Below are 23,190 nucleotides of genomic sequence, written 5' to 3' on the forward strand. Positions count from 1 at the left end.
AGCGAATGTAATCTTTTCAGGAAAATAACATCGTTTTACTACCGTGGCCTACTCTTGACATTAGATTAAAACTCTATCAAACATGCGATGGTCTCGATGAAAATATATCACGGAACGTACGAAATAACGAAACGTTATTTAAAGATGCCTTGTTACAAATCTGGTCAAAAACAGATAACAATAACATCAACAAATTAATATCAAGGAAGGATATGAGAAAGGATCGAAGAAGTAACTCGAAATCGTAGGTGGATCAAACTTTCTTTTGAAAGCACGTAATTACAAGCAAATTACTTAGCTTGACTCAAATAAATCTAGCTTACCCTAGTTTTATCTAAGGAAAAGCATCTAAATTTGAAGATTTACTTACAGTTGCAACGGATTACCATGGGCTGAAAGGTCAAAGAAAGAGCTCACCTGAATGATAACGGGAATCGGTCACGATCGATTCTTGAATACAAGTCGGCTCTTTCCCGTTCCATCGATCTCCGGCCATGCAGTACCTCGTGTGCGGTCCTTCTAGCCTGAAACCTCTTCCACATCGTATATGACATCTGGCTCCAACAGGATAATCCACTGCCCCGGAAGAATGACCTGGGCATCTGATCTAGAATAAGAGGGACGTCAAAAATACAATATGTCTGCAGGAGCAGAAATTTTAAGAATATTGTTCCGTGCCGGCTAGAGAATTCGTACACGTAAGAGGATTGGGTATTAAAGTGGCTGTGACATTGAAATGAGGGTATTGGCGATCAGAGATTTGATTCTTTTTTTATTATGTTCAGGTTTCCTTTTGGTGGTTAGTAGGATGACAGATATAGAGATTCTAAAGCGATAGGATATATTGACTTTAATGTGTTAGGTTGTGTAGTAAATTCGTTCGCCTTGCAATGTCGCATTTGGAGAAATATTTACAATATTTTTTGTTTGGATAGTAAAATGGAGATAAAATTTATATATGTGATGTACATATAATTTCGATTTTAAATACCTTAGAGCGAAATTGGTTGGAGCTAAGAACTGGACTAAATTTAGATAAATATTTTGACTAGAATTTGTTAGTAAATATCCTAATGTTTTAAATATGGGAACGTATTTTACCTAGGAGAAAAACACCCTTTCCGAAACAACAGAATGTTCCTTTATTTCAGTGACACTTTGCAATTTTTCCGGTGGATTTTTTGAAAAAAAAAAAACCTTTAAAAGCGGAATAGCTCGGGTAACTTATTTCTTTTTTGTTCTCTACCACTACCCGCATATCAATACTTTAAAAACCCCAGGAAAAGCACGTATTAAAATTCTTTTAATGAAAAAAGTGCATCGTGTATAATCTTTACAAAATAATTCCATACTGTCTTTTTCTTTCTCGTCCGGGTTTCCGTACATAAAATTGACGAAAATGTATGCAGATGAAATTAACATATTTCAAATATATTTAAGCAGTTACGTATATTTCATAGAACGAATTGTCACGCACTTCGGCGTGCAAAGGCGGTTCCATGGCATGACATCTCAATTCCGCTGAAACGCAAGTTCTCTCGTCGGAAGCCAACACCAGGTCGCCGCTGCACGTACAGTAGTAACTTCCGGCTGTGTTAATACATTCGCCGCTGCAGCCCCCGTTACGGTTCAAGCACTCGTTTATATCTTGGCACTGGCTTCTATTTCTGGAAACAAAAGCCAGAAATTCGTCTACGAAAATCTCGACGACGCGAACTACGTCGAACGTTTCGATAAAGTGTCATTGAATTTATATACATTCCTAAGTAATTTCTGTTTTATATAGAAACAATTTTCAGAAGAAAAATTAAGTAAAGTACTGAAAGTCATAAAATATATCTCGTTTGCCATGAAATTTAATGTTAGTGGTTAAAAACAAGAATAATTTCAATTATTTCCGACATGTTAATTATGCGTAACAATTGTTTGGAATATTTTTGTTTTATAGCCAGCTATAAGGGAATAAATTGAATTAGTTTTCTCACCTCTGACTGGATATATAGCCAGGACGACAAGCACATACATAGGAGCCGACTGTATTAATGCAATCTTGTTCACATCTGCCGTTGTTCCATTCACATTCATTTATATCTAATTAGAAATAAGAAGGTATTATAGTCAATATATGCATAATATCTCTGTTTTTTCATAATTTTCAAACGATCGTATTCATGTGTTAATTAACTTTGATTATAAAGTGTGATGTGTGCGAATTTAAATATTTTCCTTTCAATAGTTCCGAATTTTTAAACAACAATTATGGAAGTGGCGTTTATACGATTCAAATAATCATGCAAAGTAACCATGACTTATCATTGTCTGGTCCTTTCCTCTGAATTTTCCTTTATAGAGAAATATTTTAAATTAAGCCGCAATATTTCATTGAAAATTTGCTTAGTTTCCCAAACACACAAGCGTTCAATTATTCCGAAAATCGGCGCTGGGTTACTCTTTGTCTTCCTAATCAAACTTCAGCATCATTCGAAATTCCCTCCGACATTCCGCGAATTTCTGGAGCGCAACAGCCTTTTAGCTATTGCGAGAGCCAAAGTACTCCTGTTTGGCCGTTAACAAGCGATTAATCGTCGCGACTCCTTTCCATCTGACCAAAATTACATAGGTGAAGCATGCAGCACGTCTGACGACGACAATTTCACTTCTGAAACACCGTCCTAGTCGACCATACTTGCCTATGCAATCATCTACGCGTGGCCTAAATCCCTGCGAGCAACTGCATCGATATGAGCCAACCGTGTTGATGCAGTTCTCTTTGCAAGGCGCGTTCTCGACGCACTCGTCGACATCTGCACAAGCCAATCTTGCGCTTAATAGAAATGTAGCGAATATTTCGATCAAGCAAATATTTTCCACGTACCTACACAATCGTCGCCGTCCAATCGATAGCCTGCCTCGCAGCTGCAACGATAGCTGCCATAAGTGTTGATACACTCCTTTCCTTTGCAGGGTATTGTTGTACATTCGTCGATGTCTGAAAATGATTAATGTTAGAAAAAAATTATTATTAGATATCGGATATTCGTGCACATTCAGATTTTTGCGAATATAATTTAAAAAATGGAAGCTAGGTAGAGAATTGTTCTATCTGCTAAATATTGTAAGTATTCCGCTTTGGATATTTTATTTACTTTTGTATCATATCTGTGTCATATTATGTATATTCTATGGATTTTTACATCTTCAAATTTCCTATAAATGCATAAAAATCCATAGTCTAAATATTATTGATTATTGTGACGTTTTAACAAATGATGGTCATGAGGTTTAAAAACTTTGTCATATTTCTTTTCATTTATTGATTTATACGACTCTCGAGTTTGAATTATAAAAATGACGGTATATTAGCCATTTCATTACTGGAAAGAAAACTAACCGACATAAATCGGAAAGATGATAACTAGATTCGTGTTTTCTTTCACTTTTACGATTGATAATTACAATTGGATAAATAAAGTCTAATTAATTCTACTTATAAAGTATTTTTATTTACTTCAATAGTGCACACAGTTTGCAAAATCATATTCAAGCTTTCCATTTATAAACATGAAATTTTAATTTTAATATTATATGTATCGGTATTACTATTCTGTCTAATTTATTGTAATTATGAATAAATCTACAAATTGAGACCACGAGGAACAAGAAACCAAACTTTCATGGAAACTGTGGTAACGAATGAAACCGAATTCTAAGAAAAGTGAAATGCCGAGGTAAAGTATTATGTTTCCGGTTTTTCAACAATAATACTACCCGCGCAAAAAAAGCGACTGTAAATACATATTGTACGCGCTTAATTTTCCTTGACCTGAATTTTTAATTTTCTACCTCATGCAATGCTTGGTTATATTCGATCGAAGAAGGAAGGTCTGGTCTTAAGAAATATACATAATACAGAAAGTAATGATACCATCATCAATTTAAAAATTTAAATCTTGAAGCTAAATAGTTCAACATATCTGTCCTAATCCTAAATATTGTACGTACATATTTCTATACTTAAAATGAACTAAGGAGCTAAATAATTAAATGGAACAGGGCTCGAGTTACCAAGGAAAACTAAAGAGATATGTTCATAAACAAAAACAATACTCACCAACACACGTAGAATTCTGCATCTTGAATCCATCCTTACATGTGCATTCGAACGATCCAATAGTATTCACGCACAACTGATCACACCCATGTCGGCCAGCGCATTCATCGATATCTCTGCACCTCGAACGATCGGTCTCGTCATACTGGAAACCTTCTTTGCACGTGCATATAACCGTGCCATTTTTCGCGTTGCAAATCTGCTCGCAGCCACCATTGTTATTGCCACAAGGATCTATGTAGTGGCATGATTTATTCTTCAACTCGTGACCAGCTGGACAATCGCATCGATAAGAACCAAGTTCGTTAATACATTCATGAGAACAGCCACCATTATTATTTTCACACTCGTTTGTATCAAAACAGGATCTTGAATCATCTTTCAAGAGAAAACCATTTGGACACTCGCAACGATAGCTGCCTTCCACGTTTATACAATTATCAGAACATCCTCCATTTTCCATCTCACATTCGTTAATGTCCAAACAAGTCTTGGAATCCGTGTGCAGACGGAAACCACTCAAACATTGACAGGAAAAATTTCCTTCTAAATTGACACAGATGTCCGAGCAGCCACCATTTTCTGTCAAACACTCGTCCACGTCGTTGCACGTCTTTCCAGTTTCGTCTAAACGCAACCCAATGGGACAACTACATTTAACACCTCCGATAATGTTATAACACGCGTGAGAACAACCTCCGTTGTTCAGCTTGCATTCGTCGATATCCACGCAGCTCCTGGAATCATTTGCCAGAAAGTGGCCATCGGGACAAGCACATTTCCATGAACCTAACGTGTTAATGCATTCATGGAAACAGTCAGCTACGTCAGTTTCACATTCGTCTACATCTACACAGGTCTTTTCATCTTGAGAAAGTTCGTAGCCCGTTGGACAGGAACAAAAATGACCGCCTATAGTGTTGGTACATTGGTGGGAGCAGCCGCCATTTTTTTCGAGACATTCATCGATGTCCAGGCAAGTGGATTTGTCAGAGTGCAGATAGTGTCCTTCGTAACAGGTGCACACGTAGCTTCCTAAAAGATTTAAACAATCGTGGCTACAATTGTGCTGACTGTTCAGGCATTCGTTCACGTCGATACAATTTTTCTTGTCCTCTGGTAACAAAATATATCCTGAAGGACATTCACAGTAATAGCCTCCTTCGGTGTTCACGCAGATATGAGAGCAACCTAGTTCTACGTCATTCTCAAACTCTTCACATTCGTCGATATCTTCACAAGTTTTTTGATCTTGTTTCAATCTGAAACCCAGAGGACAGGAACAGTGAATCTTTTCGTTGCCTTCTTCGTGGTGACAATGATGGGAACAGTTTCCATTGTTCTGTTTGCAACCATCGATTAACCTACATGTTTTATTGTCGTTCTCCAAGGTATATCCTGATGGACACGTGCAACGAAACGATCCTACTAGGTTTAAACAGGTATGAGAGCATCCTGCATTCGAATCCTCGCATTCGTCTACGTCATCGCAAAAAGCGGGTTCGATAGGATTCACTTTAAATCCTCCGTTGCAGGAACATTCGAATCCTCCGTCCGTATTCGAGCACTTGTGCGTGCAGTTGTCGAATAATTCTAAACATTCGTCGATATCAATGCAAGTAGCGTTATCTTCTTCCGATAGCTTGAATCCGGACGGACACTCGCAGCTGATAGATCCGTTGGAATAGGCGCAGATGTCGGAGCAACCGCCGTTGTTGACGAAACATTTATTCGTGTAAATGCAAAGAAGTTTATCGTCCGAGAGGATCATGTCAACCGGACAGTGGCAAGACGTTTCTCCATCTTCGTAATGGCAATCGTGGGAGCAGCCACCGTTTTCCACCAAACATCTGTTTTGTTCCACGCAAATGGTTCCATTTTCGGACAAGGCCATCTCGGATGGACAGGAGCAGAATATCTGTCCATTCTCGTTGTTGCAAAAATGTGAACATCCACCGTTATCTACGTAACATTTGTTCTCTTCCGTACAAGTGGCATTGTTATCCTCCAGGAGCATTCCAGGCGGACAGAAACAGGACACAGTGCCATTTTCGTAATGGCACAAATGAGAGCAACCACCGTTATCGATCAAGCATTCGTCGATCTCGACGCATGTTTTCCCATCGTCTTCGAGCAACTTGTAATTATCAGGACAAGCGCACTCGACGCCACCCTCGATGTTTGCACAGAGATGAGAGCAGCCGCCGTTGTCCTCGATGCACTCGTTCACGTCCTCGCAGGTCCTTCGATCGACGGCCAGTCGATAGCCGTTCGGGCAGCCACACTCGAAGCTGCCAGCTGTGTTGACGCAGGAATGAGAGCAACCGTTGTTTACCTCGTTGTTCGCCTCCTCGCACTCGTTTCTGTCCAGGCAGGTCCTGTTGTCCTTGGACAAAATATAACCGGTCGGACAGCGGCACTGAAAACCGTCCGGGCTGGTGACACACTCGTGGGAGCAGCCGTGTTGGCCGGCGCAAAAATCAATTTCCTCGCACGTCCAACCGTCCGAGCTTAATTTCCAGCCAGTGGGACACTCGCATTTGTAACCACTGTGGACGTTCACGCATGTGTGGCTGCAATTGTGTGCACGTTCGCACGGGCCCTCACTCGAGCAGGTCTTATTGTCCTGCCCGAGGAGCAAATCCTCTGGGCACAAGCAAACATAGCCACCGTCCAAATTCTCGCATCGATGGGAACATTCATGGAGATTCTCCTTGCATTCGTCCACGTCCAAACAAATCTTGCGGTCATCCGTTAACTCGTACCCCTCCGGACATGTACAGTCGAAGCTGCCTTCGGTGTTTACGCAATCGTGAGAACATTCTCCGTTATTTTCAAGACATTCGTCGATGTCTTGGCAGGTTGTTCTATCTGCTTGTAATCGAAGACCAGTAGGACACTCGCAGTAGTAAGATCCTTTGGTATTCACGCAACCGTGACTACAAGAGTGAAGTCCCTCGTCGCACTCGTCTACATCGCCACAAGTACTCTCGTCTTCCTGCAGCTCGAATCCTTCGGGACAACCGCAACGATTCTCTTCGCCGTCTTCCTCGTACGTGTGCGAGCAATTCCGATTGGTGGATGTTCGGCAGCTTCTTAAATCCTCATCGAGCTTCCATCCTGGTGGACAAGCGCAGTCGAATCCGCCGATGGTGTTTATGCATTCGTGGGAGCAGTTGTGTTGTAAAGCTAGACACTCGTCGATGTCTTCACAAGTTATATTGTCTTTGCTTATTCTATATCCAAAAAGACAGTCGCATCTATAGGACGAACCATCCGGTATGCAAAGATGAGAACAGGATAAGTGAGAACAAGGATCGTTGTAGACACACGTAATGCTGTCATTGGATAACATCAATTCTGGAGGACAGGAACAACGATAGGAGCCATGTTCGTTGATACAGATATGCGAACACTCGTGATTCTGTTCCAAACATTCATCGATATCCTGACACTGTCCTTTGTCATTTTCACGCAATCCTCGGGGACAAGATGGATCCTCGCATGTCAAACCGTCTTGTAGAAGCACCAGGCCTTCAGGACAGACACATTTGTAACTTCCCACTGCATTTACGCAGTCGTGAGAACAATCGTGTTCATCTTCGAGACATTCGTCGATATCATTACACGTCTTCCCGTCATCTTGCATAATGAATCCCTCTGGGCAACTACACTTGAATGTATCTTGATGTTTTTCACAGATATGAGAACAATTAGCCAACCTACACACGTCAGTTGTAATACAAAATCTTTTATCATCTGCTACCATCATTCCAAGAGGACATCTACATTCGTATGATCCTTGTACATTGGTACACTCGTGGGAACATTGGTGAGTGCCTTCTAAGCACTCGTTCACATCTTGACAAGTTTTAGTATCGTTGCTCAATAGGAAACCGAAAGGACAACTGCATTTAAATCCTCCTTCTTCATTGACACACTCGTGGGAACATCCATGTTCCTCGGTAACACACTCGTTTATATCTTCACAACTGAAATTATCTTCAGAAAGTTTGTAACCCTTGCGACACGAGCAACTGTAGCTGCCAAGGGAATTTACACAAACTTGGTCGCACCTGTGTTCATCGTTTAAACATTCATTCACATCTGAACAGGTCTTCTTATCGTCGTTCAATGTGAATCCAGATAGACAGCTACAAGTATAACTGCCATGAACGTTTATACATTCATGTTCGCAATTATGCATGCTTCTAGTGCACTCGTCTATGTCGGTGCAATTAAATTTATCGTGTTCCAGTGTTTCAAGGCCTTCCGGGCAGATACACTCGAAATTACCCTCTAAATTCACGCAGAAGTGGGAACACAAGTCCAGAGTGCACTCGTCGATGTCTGTGCAGCTCACTCCATCTTCGTGAATCTGATATCCACCAGAACAGACGCAAATTGGTCCATCTTCTGATTCCTGGCACTCGTGAGAGCAGGGTGTTGTGAGACTTTCACAAGTTTTTGCACGAACGCAGGTAAGATTGTCTTCTTTCAGGGTGAATCCTGTAGGACAGGTGCATTCAAAGGAACCTATGGTATTGTTACAAGTATGGGAGCATGGAGTGGATGTTCCTTCGCACTCGTCGATGTCGATGCAGGACACACCGTCTTCATGGAGTTCGAAACCCAAGTGGCAAGTACAGTAATAACCACCAGGCTCGTTTATGCACTCCTCTTGGCAACCGTGAGGTTCGCCTCCGTCACCCTCCACGCACTCGTCAATGTCTGAAACAGTAATGATTTTAAAAAATCACTTTGGTAAATTTAATTTACCATATAAACATCATTGTCAAACATTACTAAGTCGTGTCACATAAAAATAGAATATATACGAACCAATGCATTCGCCGTTGTTATTCTTTCGAAAACCATCCTCACATTTTCCGAATTCTGGAATTTCCGTGATACTCTCTTCCTCGTCGTAATCATCGTCGTCGTCGTCATCCTCCGTGTCGTAATCCTCGTCCTGAAGAATCTTTGTCATCTTTTGCGGCTTGCTGACGCATTTAAACGAACCGATAGTATTCTCACAGTCAGTATTATTCTCACAAACCTTGGATGCGTTTTCACATTCATTCACATCTAGTAATAAGATAAATTGTATCATCTAATTATGACAGACAAACAAGATCAAACTTAAACTGTATTTATGTTAAATTAACTTTTTTAAAGATTATGATTACTCGTTTTCAACATACACCCTATATTAAGTTATATATTGATATAAAATTATCAGCTTTTCTACATATTTAAATGGTACAAAATTTATTATAGTCGAATTCAATTAATTAGTATTAGTATATGCAATGATAAATGGTGCACAAATACTTTTTATAGCTACAAGTATAGTACAAATCCAGCTACTTCCAACATTACTTTAAATATATAAATAAAATTTCACTGTGTGTGCATGTGTATTCCACTAGTACGCAATAATTTTTTTAATAATCTTTCGATAACGTAATACCTTCTGACAGAATTTTCTATCGAACATTTCAGATATTCTTAAAATTTAACGGAAAGATGGTTTACCTTGACAAGTCTTCCAGTCGCTGGTCAGATAAAAGCCATCTGGACAGAGGCAAAAGGCGCTTCCGGGTGTGTTCAAACAAACATGAGAACATCCACCGTTGTTCGTCGAGCATTCGTCGATATCCTCGCAGGTGTGATTATCCGGAGCCAATTTGTGACCAGGAATATCGGTACAGCTACACTCGTAGCTCCCTTCGAGATTGATGCAAGTACCTTGGCATGGGCCATGCCCGTTATTCACCAGGCACTCGTTAACGTCTGAACGAGAACAACCAAGCAATCTTGTGAATTGCTTTCGAAATTTAACGAACAAAGCTCGCGACTATCTACTTTCGTTGTTCATTTAGCTCTTCAGACAGCATCGAGCAGCGATTCTCGCAAAGCATCGTAACTGACTTAATCCAAACCTAATTCAATTTGAAGCAATGATCATTCGTTTCACATTTTGGGAACGAGGAAAATAAGAAGTTTCGATAAACCGAGTACGATAGAGATATGGAAAGAGATATCGTTTGTTCAAACAATGGTTTAACGGAATAAGTATTACTGTATATTTTATGTAGTATCATTACTTTAATGAAAGTAGTTTCATTTAATTTATTTACTAATAAATCAAATTAATAGATGGAATTTAATTGAAAAATTTCATCAAAAGTTTAACATTAGTTTAATAAAGGTAAGTTAATTTATTTGGAAAATTTGTGAAAGAGTCTATGAATAATTTATAAAGCAGTAGCAGCAGGAAGAATTATTTTTTTTGCGTTTCGCTTATAACAATTTATGAAGAGAATTCTTTTCAGTTAAACATTTATATGCTTGAATGAACAGCTAAAGATTTAACAGGAGAGTAATAAGAAAAGTGACGAAAGGGAAAGAAGACAGAGAATTCAGAAGCATCAAAAGCAAAAATGTAATTAAAAGCGGATATAAGGAAATTATAAACAGAATAAGAGTTATTCTTAAATACATCTAAACTTATTTATTAATCTCACTAGTCAAATCGATTAGTGCTGTTTATATTTGAAATTATTTTCTAGTATAAACAAATTTCTGATAAAGAAGACGGAATCGTGCGATACAACAACTATGCGCAGCTATGATAGATTCTTGATTGTTTGAGCACCAGTTAATAGTGCTTTCAATTATCCGAGCATCGATTCCATTCAATTCCAATCGAACTATCTCGTAAAGTCAATAAACGCTCACCGGATTTTACAGTATATGCTACATTCCAGTAATTCGATGCTTCGATAACGTAAACTTTTTAAAAAATATCATATTTTTCGGTAGCTTTCTATTAATACAACGAAGAAAATATCAAAAAGTATTTCACATCCGAGTTTCAATGGTAACTTTACGATCGAAAGCGTAATTTTGTAGCTAAAGATTGTTAAAGTTGCCCCAAAAATTCATCCAATTATGTTTATTATATTTACTTTAATTACTGCATGACTAAAAACACTACATATAATCAATTTATTGAAGAACGGTTAAAGTTCTCCCAAATATTTAATCAATTTTGTTTATAACAATTACAAGATATCTGTTGAAAATGACAATGTGAGTTCGTGCTCGCCATCCATATGCAGATGCGTTAGTTACAAGAAATTGTAACTAAAAGATAGTTCTAGTTACAATCGATAGATTTAATCGATAAGTTTAAGATGTTCTTTCGTTTTTATCCGCAGTCCTATGTATGTATGTGCAATAAAAGGTTTTTTTTGGCTCAGAACGGTGTGATAGATTTTTCCATTTAATATAATAATAGCTATTGTGATCCTACCACTGTATATAGAAATAACAACAATATCAATAGCAATAATATAAACAAAAGAATACTCTATTCGAGTTTAATTTTTAATTATTCCATAAGAAATTAAAAGCACTATGATCAATGTACTGATGAACCATTAACACTCCTCCATAATGTAATCCAATTCTGTTGATGATAACTATAATTGTGCGAATTGTATTAAGAGAAATAAAAGAAATATTCTAATTATTCATCAACTAAGAACACGATAACCAGTTTATTCAATAATCGTCAAAACTTCTCTAAAAATTCATCCAATTCCGTTGATTTAATCCACGTGGACGAAGTTGAACGCGAAATAGTATGCCCGTCTCGAAATTTCGTTTCAAAAGTGCTTTCGTTGAAATGGCTCGTATCAAATTTAAATTTCCCCCTGTACATCCAACTGCTCCACGTTTTTTTTCCACTCGTTCTCGAGGGTTAATCAGTTTGAATTAGCGGGACAGACGGTAAAACTCGTCCAAATGTACGAACCGCAACACGTAATTCGATAAACGGAAGGGTTGTTTGTAATTCTTCGGTTTGCTGTTGAATCGCGGAAAGCCAAAGCTTCGCTTCCTTCACCTTAGCTAGTTACCCAGGGAAAGCTGAATTTACTGGGTATCTTGGGGGCGGGGTGAGGTTAAATTAATTCGTTATGTGAGTTGAACGTCCGCCATACAAATTCTTTGCACGAATCTGCCAGCTTTTGCCTCGTTAAACGACGCGTCGAGCTAATAGATGAATAAAATGCAGCGGATTTTTCATTTCATTTTATTTTTATTGTTTCCTCTTGTGCTCTTTTTTTTACCTTTTACCGGTATTTGAGGTTAGCGGATCCATTGAAATTGTTGATATTATTAATTCTAATTATTAGCGCGGTTGTCTGTACAGATTCATATTTCTATTGACAAAGAAATGGAACTTCAATAATAGTATATTTTATCTTGTATAAAATATACAAAGATAATATAATTATAAGTTTCGCTGTATAAAAAGAACGACTAGGGGGTGTAAAAGAGTAAATTGATTTTATAACTTACCCAGACATGATTTACCATCAATTCCCAGTTGGTAACCAGAACGGCACTCACAATGGAAGGAGCCAGGATTGTTGTGACAAATTTGCGCGCAACCAGCTGTACCTTCGGCACATTCATCTATGTCTGTGAAGAGTCAACGAGAAAACTGCTATCAAAACAATTATTTACAACGTTAAATCGAATCGCAGCAGTATATTCACGTCTTTGACTGAATTCATATTTCAATACTTTTGTACTTTTTATTGCAAAAATATACTATTTCAAAATTTTTCATTCCTGTTATCAACCTTTCGAAATACATATCCAAAATTTTTATCGTTTTCCTAAATTTATAAAAATCACACAAAACATTGATTTACATTGGATCGTAAAGAAGAATTACGAAAAGATTAATTAAATATTCTAACTCTAAGCAAAAAAATAAAAATCAAACGATATTGAAAATAGCTTGTATTTACTTCATAATATTAAATTAGCTAAATACTACAATAAATACCATTTTATTAAGAATCAGTTCCCATAGAGCATTCATAATATCGTTCGTCAATTTTTCGACGACGCGATATCGCGCGTGACCACGCGAATGTGAATTTATAGACAGGAGATTATCGTGACGACACGAATTCCGGCACGTAGAGACTGGAGGCGAGCGCGGTTGCACTTGAAACACGATTCGATTCGAGCTTGTGTTCGCGAGCTCGTTTTCACGGAGATACCAACGTCGATTAGCATACAATGGGATTATATAGGCACCTCCGCTGTGTTCAGGCCACGCGTCGTCTGCGAATCGCACACAGTCGCCTGTTAAGTTGACTAATCGACGCGAAAGTGCTCAGTGATTTATTCATCGGCTTCTGGCCAAACGGAACGAAACGATTGATGGATGCCGGATTGTTCTCTGATGATGGTCGGGATGATTGGTTGTAGCTGCGGTCTGTTTGGAATTTCAGATATTTGCCTAAAATTTTGTGTTCTCGAGATAGGTATCGGTTTCAGAATCTTCGCTTCTTGGTTTCTTTTTTATCTCAAAGTACTCAGAATCTGAGGAATTATTAGAAAATATTCAAAAATCAACAGGGAATTATTTGTGTCAAAAAATACCCTTGATTTTATATCTCTTTAAAGACATTAAAAATTGCAGACGCTTCCGTGTTTCTAACAGCAACCCTTCTTTCCGCCATATACGTTCTAAGGAATTTATTGGAATTTAGTAGAATTTATTTAAGGAAAGCGAGATCTCACGATTTACGAGTTTCTCATTCGATATCGTATCTGCTTTTTTCACGCCTTGAACTACACGATCCTCTAACCTTAGATTCTACTCCCTTTCGAATTTCGAGCAAGTTGCGCGGAAGAAACATGGGGGATGGCCGCGCCGAGCGTAGGTTCTAGGGATAGAAAATTGTAAGTCACGGTTTCTACCTTTTGCGCCCGCGTGACAACTGTGCTATATCTCAATCTCAGCTTCTACCGACTTTACAAATCCAAGGATTTGCCGGTGCAAGATATTAGATGCTATGAATAATTGAAAGAAAGAATTTATTCTGATGTTACAAATACTGAATAGAATATCCATAATGTACCATTTCACAAGTTAAATAACAATTTCTGGCAGTTAGTTAAATTAATTTCTGAACCGAGTTGATAACAAAGTTTCATAGCATAGGGTAATTCGTGATTTGAAATAATATAATTGTAATAATAATAATTCGCAAAAATAGCATTCTTAATTGGGTAAAAATTATTTGCAATTACTCAAATTAATTTCTGAAACGAATTAATCTATTCATTATATATATACAATATGTAACGGTACATGAGTCAACGAAAGATTCGAGTCGAGAGAGACTGATATTGTTGTGCCTTGGAATGTCAACGTTGTTTTGGTTTGCTAGGTTCAAAGGTAAACGAACTCCGGACAAAACATTATAGTCGCTATTTGTAATCGTCAACCGGAGTTATGTTTGAATCTTTTACAATACCACCGGTCGATACAAATAGACGAACGTGCTCTCTAGGACGATCATTATAGCGAGTCATACAGTCAAATAGCGAGCGTAGAATTGAACAGTAGCATTGACCGAGCGACAATTACATCCAGCATACACTGTCTCTGTACTTGTACTTAACACGTTGACTGTCACGATACCCGTATTCGGGAGTCAGCAAAGTTTCTGGTCAGGGCACGTAACCCATATTCGAGTGTCGCTTATTTGACTACTTGCGAAGGATCGTCGTAGGTATTTGAAATTGTTATAAAAGTAATACGAAAATGGTTTATTAAAAAAATTATTTAGAATGTAAAACTTTAAAGCATTCTATACATATCTGAGGTTGGTCGGGACAATTTGGTCAATAATTTGTTGTTTTCTTCAAATTCTTTTGTGCCTTTGTTCGGTCCATTCGACGTCTTTTATTTGCATAACATAGTTTGCATGCGCGTCTAATGCTTCTTCCGGAATCATTTTTTCGAACGGCGATATTATGCCGACTCCGTCGAAGACAAGGATTTTTTGCATTTTCAGAAAACCCTAATAATTTTGCAACTAATAATTGTCTAAATATTATAATATTTATATTCCTCCTTGTTGCAATTTTGTAAACCTTCAAAGCGTTTACAACAGAAATTCCCAGAAGGAGTTGAATGCCAAATTTTCTGTACCATTTGATTCCTTTTCTAATTGCGGTGGCATAAGAAACCATTTGGTCGGAATAATCTATACCACACTTTCCTTCATTATATTCAACAACAGCTATTGGTTTTAATGTTGCGGACAAACGAAACGAGAGATCATTGTTAAGACCACCGCTTGAACGACTCTCATTACTAAAATATCGATGGGAGCACCTAGCAGAGAACGCTTGGTACTGCTGCACGCGTGGCCTGACGGAGATTTCTTTGAAAACACGCGTGGCAATCAACGTGTTAAAGTGATTTTAATGTACACTGATTATTACAATTTTATCACTCGTCTCTTTATTAAACCGACACGTATAATAAACCACCTCATATAAATAATATAAATATATTTATTTATTTATTTATTTATTTATTTATTTATTTATTTATTTATTTATTTATTTATTTATTTATTTACTTATTTACTTATTTATTTTTACTGATTAGGGTAAAACTATTTCGTTAATTCTAAAACAAATTGTCTAACTCATGAATGCATCTTATGGTAGTATTTGTTGCCAACAATGAATACATCAAACTGTGTAACACTATAAACAATATCTTTCGTCCACCCTTTTCCATCCGCATGTATATCATCGTGAAACAATAGTTGCAATTATAGCGTTTAAAATGAAACATAAATCACCTATGCAGGAAGATCCTTTGACACGAAATCCGTCGAAACACGAGCACTTCACGCCCGTTTGAGTGTCTTCGCACACATGCTCGCACCCACCACGATCCTGATTGCAACGTTTCACGTTATTCAGTGTCGCTTCTGGAACAAAAGCCAATGAATTTTTCCCTACGTGGACTCTTATCCGACCGACTTTCCCCCGTCGAGAAGCGACTTTAAATTGATCGAGCGCGATATTTTTATGGATTCTTTGTGTCTGGTATATGGTGTTATCAACGGTGACGAAGTTTGAAATTTATAAAACATGTAATGTAGGAAAATATACTACCCCCCTCCCGTTATGTTCGCGTTAATTCTGTAAAAATTCTTTTTCCACAAGAAACAGAATTTCTTTGGAAATTCTGAAAAATGAGAATCAACCAGTGACAAACTTTTGTAATATGGAAAATTCCTTTGTATTGATTTTATATAAAACGTATAAGAAAATATTTTTCCCTCTTTTTCCATGTTTATTCCGTAAAAAACTATCTTTCTTTTTCTCTTTTTCCCAAGGTAATAGAATTTCTTTGGAAATTCTGCAAAAAGGAATTTAACCAGTGATGAACTTTTAAAATTAAAATTCTTTTGGGTCTTTTCGGTCCAGATATGCAGAATGATCGGAATCGTGTCAGTGAATGAGATGAGATACGTTATTTTAAGGGTCGATAATCAATGCCTTTTAATTTAGTTAATTTTAATTATTCCTGTACAAAAAAATGACGAGTATTGTTAAGGCATAACAAAAATAGATAAAAAACGCTGATACAAAAACGTCTCACTTTTTTTTTTTTGCAAAACACCAACGCGATGCTTTAAACTAAAATACCCTCTTAACGTATAAAATTACGTGAAAGCTTTCATTGAAAGTTATTTCATTTTCGTTTTAATTCCCACCAAAATCGAAAGAAAAAGAAAAGAAGAATTCCATTGTGAGTCAAGTTGAAGCTTGGACGCAGAAATTACTTTGAAACTTCAATTTTCTATATTTTTCTGCCCGAAAACGTTTTAAAAGGTAGTATTATCTTGAATGTCTCGGACAAATATTTTTCCATGTATCGATTTTGTTTTCACGGCATCTTACCTTCCTCTTTTACGCAACGCGGAAGTACGCCTAACCAAGTGCTATCGCTGCAGAAAAGTCGATCAGCCGTGGAGTCCTCGAAAACGTATCCCTTGGTGCACTCGTAAACTGCTACGAGGTATCGATTGTACGGTGGCAGTATATTCTTCCTCCTGAAAAAAAAGTACCCAGAGAGACATGTTTGGTGGTCGCAGCCCTCATTCGGAATTCCGAATAATCCTTATCGAACGAGACGTTACGTTAATAAGATATCAGTTAATCTTCATAGGTCAATATAACGTTCGTTACGTTACACAGCATGTTCAAAACTATTTTATCTTTTGCACGATGAAAATAGAAAAAATTGTGATATTATGTTCAAGTTCGTGTCATGCGTAAAGTCAAGTCTCATATCTATATTAATGAAATAAAAATGGATATATAGCGAAAAGATTGAAATTTAGTGGACCGAGAAATTGAAAGTTCAATAAACTAAGAACTAGATTTTATCATATTTACATTTCTGAATTATATTATTGAGAAAATTGAAATACAATTCGTTGAATTAATCAAGAAGTTCTACAAGGAATATTACGAGAGAAGAATCTTTTGCAATAAAAAGATTTACCGTACAGATTTAATCCAATTACCAAGATTTGCTCTTACGTCTACGAGACAAAATTCTGTAGGACTGGAGAGTTACATTAGAACTCTCTGTATGCCATTTAATCAGATATGGGAGCTCTCCATCGAGCAGATTCGAAACGCAGGATGTATAGAAATCCTTAATAGACAATTTCAACTCGTAGGGATATGATGTTGATAAGCGAGATCTGTTTAGAGGAATCCATCGATCGTGAGAGCTTAAATGATTAGAATCTGCGCACAGTATTATATCTATTACCTGAATGGCTGAATCGATATAATGACCAATATTTTTGTTTGCTTGATGAAAATTGAAAAGTATTACTTCTCAAAAAATACCATAAACCACCGGTGACTTGCGCAGCAAGGGTCAGGTTAACAAATGTATCGCTTTTCTCTAATTTCTCATCCGACCTAGTTCCTAGTTCCTAGTTACAGCAAGTTCCCAAGTTTCAATAATTCTCCAATTTCAATTCGAATTTGGGTAACAGCCTCTATCTCGATACTTCAAACTCGTATCGTCATACGTGTTATATCTGTATGATTTGAAAATGTTGTACATACCATTTCAATTTCTTCCCTCGATTGAAGCGGTGAAAAATGATCGATACATCATGGTCAAATTTAAAAAATTAAATTACTCTCTATTAAAAATTCATTCAATATTAACTTTCTTAAACCCTGATATTAGCCTTTCTTCGATTCCCGATCCCTCTAATTGTCGAACAACAAATAATAAAGAACCTTCAAACATTGATCCTTTGGGAAGAACCTGGTAGCGCTCAGGCAAGCCGCTAAATACATCTAAAGCTATTTTCGCATGTTAAATGCCATTATGCATAATATAATTACTACTACCATTTTTTGCATCCGATATCAGAAACGCAAGACGTCTTGAAAATAAAGAGATAATTATCTTTCAAGTGTTCATTCTGAATTCCTCGTCACTTTATCGCACTAATAAACAGCTGTCGAAATCCTATTCAATCTCCATATTTTTTACAGTGCAATATCGCAAATAGCAATTATACGAAACACAGCCGTATCAAATAAATAAAAACAATAAAAAGAATTCCTTCAATTACCTCATAAATCAACTCTATGATCACGTTCAAACAATCAAGAAAAGCATACAAAAGAATAATGTGTAACTTGCGATATATACCACGAAACATCAAACCGCAAATCAAGTTAGAAAATAGTTGAGAAACAGGTACAAACGTAATAAACATTCGCCTCCTTTATCCCTCTGTTTCCCGATAGAGATAGAAAGAAAATGAGATACAAACCTGGCGTACTTGGCAGGATTCGCGTTTTCAAGCAGAGGAGCTTTAGCAAATCCTTTTCTGCGAGCTTTCATGAAGCAGCTGAGATCCAACCTCGACATTATTGTTTCATTGAGCGCGGCGCGCGCCATAGCTGGCGGCGATTCGAGCGCCGACTTCTCGCCGGTTTGCTTCAACCTCTGTTTCCTCTCTTTGGCCTTCCTCCGTTTCTTCAGCTCACCGATCCTTTTGCGCGCCCTCAGCCTCTCCCTCGTCGCCCTTTCCTCCGACGGTGTCGTTGAAATTGGATCGTCACCGAGATACAGATCGTTTCGGAAGTGTCGGAATCTGTTGTCTAAACGGAGATCAAAATTGCGATAGAGACCGAGGTAATGAAAACGGTAATTCTTTGAATAATCCGCGGAAATTTAAATAATGATACGTGTTAAAGGGAATGGCTGCCATTTTTGTGGAGAATATAATAGAAAATGAAAAGACTGAAGGAACGAGGATGATGAATACATTGCAGACGGAATTGTGTGTTTTAATGTAGAAACTAATTTAGTACACATTCTGTGTGACATAAATTTTATGTGATTTGTTATCCAGGATGTGTATATCACTAGTGAGCCGTCCAAAATGTAAACTGAAACTTGGAAAATATAATGCTCTTTTAAGCAAACAATAAACAGAGAAAGTTTACTGACTAAAGAATCATTGAAACACAATGTCTGACCATCACCCTACTTATTCTACTGTGTCAACTAGATATTATATTTCCATTTCTTATTGAAGCAAGATTTAAAAACTATAATTTTTTCACGCACGAGATAGACCGAGCAATGAGGAAACATTGAATTTTAACGTCTGACCATTTCTCTACCTATTCTACTGTATCAATTTTTTTTAAATATATTTCATCCCTTGTTTAATCAGAATTTTGAAAACATAATTCTTAGTAGGCAAAAGATAAACAGAGAAGGTGTACTTCATTGAAAAATCATTGAAACCTAATGTCTGACCATTACCCTAGCTATTCTACTGTTATGCGGTCATCGCAGAACCAATTATCTCCACACAGAGAATCATCTATATAATAAACTTCTACCACTTAACAGACTGTGCATAGGAAACGAGAATTACCTGTTGATATAATGCTTAAAATTAGTTCCTTCAGAAACCTTGAAAATATTAGTAAAGTAATGGGTTTTTAGTTAATAGCAACACATAGTTGCACTTCACCTTTACCATGCAGACATATTCACTTCTGTTCCTCCTCTTTTCTTTTTTGCAGTTTCCTTTCTTTTTTAACTCCTCTCTCCTTATTTTATCTATGCTTTAATTTTACATATTACTTTAATAAGCAATTATTGCATGACAGTGAAGGTACTGTAAAATATGCAATATTTCAATGAATAGAAAGACATGATCAATTGGATAAGAAAGCTTTTACATAATGAAAAACATAGTTTTCTACATATTAAGATATATTGTAATATTGTAACGCATTTTATTATAATCGAAATATGAAATAATATTTGTTATAATAATAATGAAAAAGATACAATGTAAATATAATATTTTATAAATTATTCGTGCATGTTCATATTCTGCTACTAAATTTAAATTGCAGAGATTTTTTAATATGTTAAGTTGCGTTGAATTACATTTCGCGAAAGTGCCATCTCTCAAACCATGTGAATGTCCTTCCATCTGATATTAGTATAAATGTTTCAGAGTGGGAATGGTTTCAACGATGTACATTTTTGCGACATTTACGCTACTTTTACCGCATTTTACCTTATAAAATAGCTTCTCTTCATTTCAATAGATAGCGTCATACTTTCTTTTTTAAACTCGTAACATAAAACGATACAAATTCCATTTTAATATACCATTCGAGCCATGTGATATTTAGATAACAGAATATTTGAATAGCGGAACATCTGAATAATAGATGCTAGATAATGAATGTTCCATTGTGCTCTGTTGTTATTAATATTACTATAGTGATATTATTTACCTGTGTCTACGTTTCATGTAAAAAAAAACAATTTTGTGGAAATATTATACGTGTGTTTGCTGCTGTAGAGGCATCGTAGTAGGATCGGACAATCTTAAAGTTCTAAAGAAAGGCACGTTCTCCTTAAATTCATAGAAATAAATCTCTCTTGATAGAAGAATGTAATATCAAAACATCACTCGCAGATATATACTGCAGTCTTGTCACGTCAGTTTTAACAGTTTATTTATTTCTCATTAAACAAACTCTGATTCAAACCGTGGTCATCCATAAATCTGCTATCATTAAGTTGAAAATGGATAACACAGTTTAGTAATTGACGCAGTCGCGTAAGAGAGTTCCCCAAATTTCCATAAATTCAAATTTGAGTTATAACGAACAGACTGTGTAACACGCAGCTAACCATACATCAAAATCACATCTCCACCGCCAAAATGATCTAAATACGCGGCGGAACATCTATCAACTAAAGATCTCAGTGAAAACGTAGTATAACTGTATTTATTCTACAGGAAAAATTGTACGAATGTTCTCCATATTTAGTCGCACCATTCGATATTTTAATATATGGAACATTATACAGATTTCTTTTTATGTAAAATACCCAAAACATCCTTAAAAAAATGTTTCATAGTAGAATATTCCTTTAAAAAAGAACCTTTAACTTTACCTACAGTTCTTTTAAATTAAAGACCTTAGCACTTGAGTCAGTTTTCCTCTTTCATCGATATGTAACGAAAAGTGGTTGAAAAATGCGAGTGAGCGCGTGCTCTATAATACCGCCAAAATTCCAAGAATTGATTTAATCACTCTTAAGTTAATGAGGAATTACTGGAATATATCTAGTAATGATTCTATATGGTTTATCCACATTCGAGTTATTTTCTGTTTATTTGGATGGTCCAGGCTTAATCCAAGACGAGCGAAACATTCCTATAATCTATCACACTCTTCGACAAGTTTATGATAAAAATTTGACGTACAGTTTCAAGCCTATCCTTGATAGTAATTATTGCAAGTTTATAATTCCTGAATCGACTGGATAGGACTGATATTCATCGGCAGGACACTGACAGATATTGGCGGATTGAGAGTGTCAGCTGATCTTAGTGGAACTAATGCCATATCTTAGTTATGTCCACTAAAATTCTGCAATCATGATCATTTGCTAAAGAAGTGTATTTTCTTTGTATTTATGGATTAGTTTAGGTTAATAATATAAGGTTTTATATAAATATTTCTATCTATTTTTCCGGTTTTAATTTATTTACGCTTTTCCTTTCTTCTTTTGTTATTTAGTTTTTATCCCAATAAATAGTTTTAACACGAGGTGCAGAATAATGTTGAAAAATCTTTTTTAGTCAGTAATGGTATCTTGAAAAAATTGTTAGTAATTTATTTGATGAAGCTCGTTTATCGAGCTGCTACAAACTATGCATGTATTGTCGCTTTAGTTGAGCGTTTACAACACGATCTTGCGACGACTTATGTAATCAATTTTCTCTGGAAAAACAAAATAAGGAAAGAATGACTAAAAGTAGCATCATATTCTATCTTTCATCTTTCAGCAGCCAAAGAAGAAGGACACAGCGGAGAAATATATACAACATGAAACGCGTGCAAATTGAATTCAGATTAAACGCTAATTAAATCGTGGCATGGCGATACCGTGTACTGTTTGTCATGTATGGTATTACGATCGTTAATGTGATAACGAGCGTCATTGCTTAAATTCAGCAACACAACGGACGCGTGTGTGCACGCATTACCGCGTTAATATTGTTTATCGCGGCGTAGAGACAAGCAGTAAATACCGACAATGCGTCAATGAACGATGAACGTGCCATTGGTCGCGTGATTCCTATCCGAAACTTTCGGAGAACTTCAACTTCGACACTCGGAACATCCGGTCGTCACCAGAACTTTCTTCGTAAGTGGCGCGTTTGTTCGTGCGTTTACTGAAATCCGTTTCGGTACGACTACTGAGTCCGATACGTCTCATTTTCTTGCTAGATGGCTATATACGATACGTGGCGGCACTCGACAGCGCAAATACCGCCACTCGACACTAACTGACAACGAACGATGGCAGCGCAGTGGTTAGCGCCTTAGGTTACGAACGTTCGGACCCCGGGATCGAATCCCGACGACCGACGTCCGATTTTTCTTCCACGATTCTTAAATGGGAAGAAAATACAGCAGAGTACCACCCAGCGGCGGCACGACATCTACAGCAAGCAATAACTATAACATCACGGACAAACATATACATCTCAGATACATGTCGAGGATCTTACGACTTGAAAGATTTCGAAAAGTTGATTTTTAGAAGACGAACGTGGAGAGACTTCCGGTTT

The 23,190-nt window shown here is 36.9% G+C and overlaps 1 protein-coding gene across 1 annotated transcript in view; it reads right to left on the reverse strand.

The window, feature by feature from the left end:
* LOC122568825 (fibrillin-1-like) overlaps positions 1 to 23,190 on the reverse strand; it is a 217,991-nt gene that overhangs the window by 65,316 nt on the left and 129,485 nt on the right. The window contains exons 3-13 of the mRNA XM_043729029.1: positions 18,835 to 19,165; positions 16,922 to 17,073; positions 15,811 to 15,942; positions 12,485 to 12,607; positions 9,650 to 9,907; positions 8,954 to 9,199; positions 4,112 to 8,842; positions 2,876 to 2,989; positions 1,986 to 2,091; positions 1,478 to 1,667; positions 418 to 607 (exon numbers count right to left, since the gene is read on the reverse strand). Of these exons, the coding sequence (XP_043584964.1) occupies positions 418 to 607; positions 1,478 to 1,667; positions 1,986 to 2,091; positions 2,876 to 2,989; positions 4,112 to 8,842; positions 8,954 to 9,199; positions 9,650 to 9,907; positions 12,485 to 12,607; positions 15,811 to 15,942; positions 16,922 to 17,073; positions 18,835 to 19,165 (6,573 nt within the window). The remainder of the gene's footprint in view (positions 1 to 417; positions 608 to 1,477; positions 1,668 to 1,985; positions 2,092 to 2,875; positions 2,990 to 4,111; positions 8,843 to 8,953; positions 9,200 to 9,649; positions 9,908 to 12,484; positions 12,608 to 15,810; positions 15,943 to 16,921; positions 17,074 to 18,834; positions 19,166 to 23,190) is intronic.

This window comes from Bombus pyrosoma, linkage group LG6 (genome assembly GCF_014825855.1).
Source record: "Bombus pyrosoma isolate SC7728 linkage group LG6, ASM1482585v1, whole genome shotgun sequence".
NCBI classification, from domain to species: Eukaryota; Metazoa; Arthropoda; class Insecta; order Hymenoptera; family Apidae; genus Bombus; species Bombus pyrosoma.